This window comes from Schistocerca piceifrons, chromosome 8 (genome assembly GCF_021461385.2).
Source record: "Schistocerca piceifrons isolate TAMUIC-IGC-003096 chromosome 8, iqSchPice1.1, whole genome shotgun sequence".
NCBI lineage: Eukaryota > Metazoa > Arthropoda > Insecta > Orthoptera > Acrididae > Schistocerca > Schistocerca piceifrons.
This window is the reverse complement of record NC_060145.1, coordinates 376,008,617-376,014,800: the sequence shown is the minus strand read 5'-3', so window position 1 is coordinate 376,014,800 and position 6,184 is coordinate 376,008,617. Positions and strand designations below refer to the sequence as shown.

Sequence of the window (6,184 nt, the reverse complement as noted above, 5' to 3'; positions counted from 1 at the left end):
AGAAACGTACGATACACACTGGTAATACGGCAGAGTGATGATACCATACTACTGGTTTATATGGACATCCGTAATTCCCACACGACTCTACTGTGCATGGCCCCTTACTGCTGCATTTGCGGATGATAGAGTGCCAGCATTGTTCAGTATGTGCCCGAATTCCTTTGGTTTTGCACACGGCACTTGCTCTCCTAATGCTGAGATGTATTTTAAAGGATTTAATTTCTTTAACATTTTAAAGAACACAGTTCTTTACAGTGGTCTGTAATTATTATAAATAAGTTAGAAGCAGTCTTGATGGCTTAACTTTTTTAATGGTGACCGGTTTCGATCTTTTTATCAGATCATCTTCGGACCATGAACGTCTGCCGGAAGCCGTGGTACATGGCAATCCTCTTGTTTGTGGCTGGTGGAAGACGTTCATGGTCCGAAGATGATCTGATAAAAAGTTCTAAACCGGTCACCATTAAAAAAGTTAAGCGATCAAGACTGCTTCTAATTTATTTATCTAATTTCTTTACAAACTAACAGTAGGACCTTCGCGCAATCGATTCCGTTACAAAAGGACGAATAAAGGTTTTATGAGTGGTCGCTTTCGCGGGTGAATTACAATCATGAACAAAACTCAATCTGTCATGTGCCTTCCTCACCCTTAGATGCATGTGACTGTTTCGCTTTCAATCGCTCCGCGTTGGTACTTGACGCTTGTGACTGATTCCACTTAGAGTCACTCATCTTCTGGTCAATGAATACCGGATCTTTCAATCTGTTTACTCCGGATGCATAATGTTTGTTTATGATCAAACCAAATTTTGTGAATCTTTGGTCCAAACACTGATCATATTAGAATTTTTTAGTATTTCGTAATATTTTTTTTATTTTTATTTTTTTTTTTTACGACGTGACTTTGCAAGATGCGGATTTGTCGTCTGTGAATTGCCTCGGAGAGCTGGTAATTTTTTATTTTAAGTTGTAGCTGTACAACATAGCCAGCATGTTGTATGACTAACTCACATGCGTATATTAGGGAGTAAGGCAAAAACCATAATAACAAAACTAATTAGGCAGAAAGTAATATTGTTTTGTTGTATTTTACGTTTCAGGCACATAAATAAAATTGATGGTATTTTTGTCTTTTATTGTAGGTGTGACTAATGCGATGAAAAGATGAGCCGCAGGTATCTCCTGGTGGCCAGGAAGGTGTCACGCACACGTTGGACCGGGAAACATGTCCTGAAGATTGTGGTGAGTCAGCAGTGAGCAGCTGTGTCGATCTTCATTACCACAGACCAGCTTTCAGAGCGGGGAAGCCGTAGTAATGCTTGCCATAACCGCGGTACCCATGCGCAGGGTAGCCGTAGTAATGACTGCCATAGCCGTGGTAACCGTAACCAGGGTAGCCGAATCCATGGTAACCGTGCAGATAGGGCCCGTAACCATGGTAGTGGGGCTCGTAGATATCTTCTGTAAACAGGAGAGATAACACAATTAATAGCCGAAATCATATTTTTCCAGGAATAGTACACGAATTTTCAGAAGTCTTCCTGTTAGAGAAATATGGGATCTCTCAATTTTCGTGATCTCGTACATATGAATAAATGTGAGTCACCGAAAAGGGATAATACGATTGCTCCATTTGCTTAATAATATTATTCAAAATTTTGCTCTTTCCTAGCAGTCACTGCCTCTTACGTATCCCCTGGTTCTTTAACAACGTATGTTCATCTTTAAAATTATTCATCTGTCATACAAAACGTCTATTATCACCTTCCCTCTACCATTTTTACCCTCCACGCTTCCCTTCTTGTTTCAGGATACTTTCTATCTACCGATCCCTTATTTTAGTCAAGTTGTGCCATAAACTTCTTTTCACCTCAGTTCCATTCAGTACTTCCGCATTATTTTTTTTCCACACGGCTTCGTAGAACGTGATTCTCTATGAAAAAGCAGCTTTTGATCAATGTAAATGAGCGTTTGGCCTCATTGGCTGGGAGACCCCTTGCGGGGCAGGTCCGCCCGTCTTGGTGCAGGTCTTATTACATTCGACGCCACATTGAGCGACCTGCGCGCCGGATGGGGATGAAATGATGAGGAAGACAACACAACACCCAGTCCCTGAGTGGAGAAAATCTCCGACCCAGCCGGGAATCGAACCCGGGCCCGTAGGACGGCAATTGGTCACACTGTCTACTCAGCTATCGGGGCAGACTTTTGATCAATAATATGTCTACATTCAGTAATTTCAGTTTATCAAAAAATGGACGTCACTGTTATTTTCTCGATAGAACATTTAAATAAAATTCGTGCAAATATTATGTTTTAGCTGTCTAGTATTAAATTGTTCATTTTATTTGAACAACTAAAACAACCATTCACTCTTCGATATTCTCTCTAGTTTGTGCTGTCGTCTTTGAAAACTGTTTATTCACATACGTTATTGTTGTAGTCTTTATTGGGAAGACTGGTTTGATGACGCCCTTCATGTGAGTCTGTCCTGTGCAAGATTCTTCATCTCTGCATAACTAGTGTCAGCTACATCCTGCTTCCTGTATTTAATGTTTGTCTTCCCTCTGCAATTTTTACACTCCACAGTTTCTTCCATCACCATATTGTTTGCTTGTTGTCCCAGAATATGTTCTATCACAGTGGTTAATGCTTCTGAACTACTAAAAACCGTTCATTTTGCTATGTTCTGTCACATTTATAACCTCAAGTGTGAAAACTGTGTTTCACATGTGCATAACCAATTTTTCACGAATTGTGCATGCATTCTTCCCTTATTATGTATACCTAGGCTCTACCAAAACTTTGCGAATTTCTGTTACAAACGCACACTAATCTGCCGCAGGTACAAGAAAAGTTCGGTGTAGGTATTAAAATCCATGGAGAAGAAATAAAATCTTTGAGGTTCGCCGATGACATTGTAATTCTGTCAGAGACAGCAAAGGACTTGGACGAGCAGTTGAACGGAATGGACAGTGTCTTGAAAGGAGGGTATAAGACGAACATCAACAAAAGCAGAACGAGGATAATGGAATGTAGTCGAATTAAGTCGGGTGATACTGAGAGAATTAGATTAGGAAATGAAAGTAGTAAAGGAGTTTTGTTATTTGGGGACCAAACTAACTGATGATGGTCGAAGTAGAGAGGATCTAAAATGTAGACTGGCAATGGCAAGGAAAGCGTTTCTGAAGAAGAGAAATTTGTTAATATCGAGTATTGATTTAAGTGTCAGGAAGTCATTTCTTAAAGTATTTGTATGGAGTGTAGCCATGTATGGAAGTGAAACATGGACGATAAATAATTTGGACAGGAAGAGAATAGAAGCTTTCGAAATGTGGTGTTACAGAAGAATGCTGAAGATTAGATGGGTAGATCACATAACTAATGAGGAGGTATTGAATTGGGGAGAAGAGGAGTTTGTGGCACAACTTGAAGAAGGGATCGGTTGGTAGGACATGTTCTGAGGCATCAAGGGATGACCAATTTAGTTTTGGAGGGCAGCCTAAAAATCGTAGAGGGAGACCAAGAGATGAATACACTAAGCAGATGCAGAAGGATGTAGGCTGCAGTAGGTACTGGGAGATGAAGAATCTTGCACAGGATAGAGTAGCATGGAGAGCTGCATCAAACCAGTCTCAGGACTGAAGACCAAAACAACAACAGGTACACGTTTCTGTCGCGTTGATGACACGACGCATGTCCTCCGAAAACTAGCTGAAACGTTGAAGATGAAAGGATGCTTCTAACCTCCGTTGGAGAATAAATTACATTATTGAAAGAAAAGTGGACTATTAATTTTGCCTATAGTATTACACTTAACTGACCCATAAAATATAACGTAATCCCAAAGAAAAAAGCTCTTTTTTAAAACATTTGTGAGGTTGGCAGTTACGTGATTAACGTCGTGATGAAAAGGTACTCACCAATGACTTTGACCTTGTGCGTCTTGCAGTGCTTGTTGACGTGCCAGTAAGGGTCGTACACGCCGTAGTAGGGAGCCACCAGCTTGTGGACGGGGTAGTCCGCCTGGCAGCACGCCAGCAGCCCCAGGCAAGCCACGGCCAGTACACACACCTGCAACACCAGCGCCGCGTTCAACATTTTGGGAACGCCTTGCCGCTGTACTAAATAAGCTAACTTACGTGACTAAGCAAAACCACGTTCCAGACCAGCTGATACGTGGTAATTCACTCTGAATATACATAGCGAATGACTGCGGAAAATGCTGCTAAAAGTGTTTATCTGACAAAATAAAAGAGAGATAGAGAGAGAGAGAGAGAGAGAGAGAGAGAGAGAGAGAGATATTTGGTGGCAGAGCGTATAGCAAACGGTATTTGAGGATGCTAAGATGCTATACAGGGCGTTACAAAAAGGTATGGCCAAACTTTCAGGAAACATTCCTCACACACAAAGAAAGAAAATATGTTATGTGGACATGTGACCGGAAACGCTTACTTTCCATGGTAGACCTCAGTTTATTACTTCTCTTCAAATCACATTAATCATGGAATGGAAACACACAGCAACAGAACGTACCAGCGTGACTTCAAACACTTTGTTACAGGCAATGTTCAAAATGTCCTCCGTTAGCGAGGATACATGCATCAACCCTCCGTCGCATGGAATCCCTGATGCGCTGATGCAGCCCTGGAGAATGGCGTTTTGTATCTCAGCCGTCCACAATACGAGCACGAAGAGTCTCTACATTTGGTACCGGGGTTGCGTAGACAAGAGCTTTCAAATGCCCCCATAAATGAAAGTCAAGAGGCTTGAGGTCAGGAGAGCGTGGAGGCCATGGAATTGGTCCGCCTCTACCAATCCATCGGTCACCGAATCTGTTGTTGAGAAGCGTACGAACACTTCGACTGAAATGTGCAGGAACTCCATCGTGTATGAACCACATGTTGTGTCGTACTTCTAAGGGCACATGTTCTAGCAGCACAGGTAGAGTATCCCGTATGAAATCATGATAACGTGCTCCACTGAGCGTAGGTGGAAGAACATGGGGCCCAATCAAGACATCACCAACAATGCCTGGCCAAACGTTCACATAAAATCTGTGTTGATGACGATATTGCACAATTGCGTGCGGATTCTCGTCAGCCCACACGACTGTGAAAATTTACAATTTGATCACGTTTGAATGAAGCCTCATCCGTAAAGAGAACATTTGCATTGAAATGAGGATTGACACATTGTTGGATGAACCATTCGCAGAAGTGTACCCGTGGAGGCCAATCAGCTGTTGATAGTGCCTGCACACGCTGTACATGGTACGGAAACAACTGGTTCTCCCGTAGCACTCTCCATACAGTGACGTGGTCAACGTTACCTTGTACAGCAGCAACTTCTCTAACGCTGACATTAGGGTTATCGTCAATTGCACGAAGAATTGCCTCGTCCATTGCATGTGTCCTCGTCGTTCTAGGTCATCCCCAGTCGCGAGTCATAGGCTGGAATGTTCCGTGCTCCCTAAGACGCCGATCAATTGCTTCGAACGTCTTCCTGTCGGGACAACTTCGTTCTGGAAATCTGTCTCGATACAAACGTACCGCGCCACGGCTATTGCCCCGTGCTAATCCATACATTGAATGGGCATCTGCCAACTCCGCATTTGTAAACATTGCACTGACTGCAAAACCACGTTCGTGATGAACAATAACCTATTGATGCTACGTACTGACGTGCTTGATGCAACGTACTGACGTGCTTGATGCTAGTACTGCAGAGTAATGAGTCGCATGTCAACACAAGCACCGAAGTCAACATTACCTTCATTCAGTTGGGCCCACTGGCGGGTGTATCGAGGAAGTACAGTACATACTGACGAAACTAAAATGAGCTCTAACATGGAAATTAAGGGTTTCCGGACACATGTCCACATAACATCTTTTCTTTGTTTGTGTGTGAGGAATGTTTCCTGAAAGTTTGGCCGTACCTTTTTGTGGCACCCTGTAATACGACAGAGTTTAGGATACGGAGGGAAGTATACGTCACCGCAGAGGTTGGAATTCGAAAATCTTTTCAAGAGTGGAAAGAGAAAAATTTTTCAGCAAGATATTGGTGACACACTTTAATCTGCTGGGAAGCAACCTTCCTTCCGATACCGTGACATGTGTGTTAAGAGCAACTCAGGTGAAAACTGGCAATTCTTGGGGCACAGAGCTGGTCTTGACTAGCA

At 42.6% G+C, this 6,184-nt stretch overlaps 1 protein-coding gene across 1 annotated transcript; it reads right to left on the bottom strand.

Moving 5' to 3' along the window:
• Window positions 1-1,279: 1,279 nt before the first annotated feature.
• On the bottom strand, window positions 1,280-4,104 carry LOC124712356 (prismalin-14-like). Its single transcript, XM_047242651.1, has 2 exons — window positions 3,927-4,104; window positions 1,280-1,464 (listed from the first exon to the last, which is right to left on the bottom strand). Exons 1-2 carry the CDS (start codon window positions 4,102-4,104, stop codon window positions 1,280-1,282), a joined length of 363 nt encoding a protein of 120 aa, XP_047098607.1.
• Window positions 4,105-6,184: the final 2,080 nt, after the last annotated feature.

Excerpts from the sequence above, each read along its gene's own strand:
- LOC124712356 (XM_047242651.1), bottom strand. The coding sequence starts at position 4,104 with ATGTTGAACGCGGCGCTGGTGTTGCAGGTGTGTGTACTGGCCGTGGCT. Across the intron at positions 1,465-3,926 it reads GCACAAGGTCAAAGTCATTG|AAGATATCTACGAGCCCCAC; the intron begins GTGAGTACCTTT and ends TCCTGTTTACAG.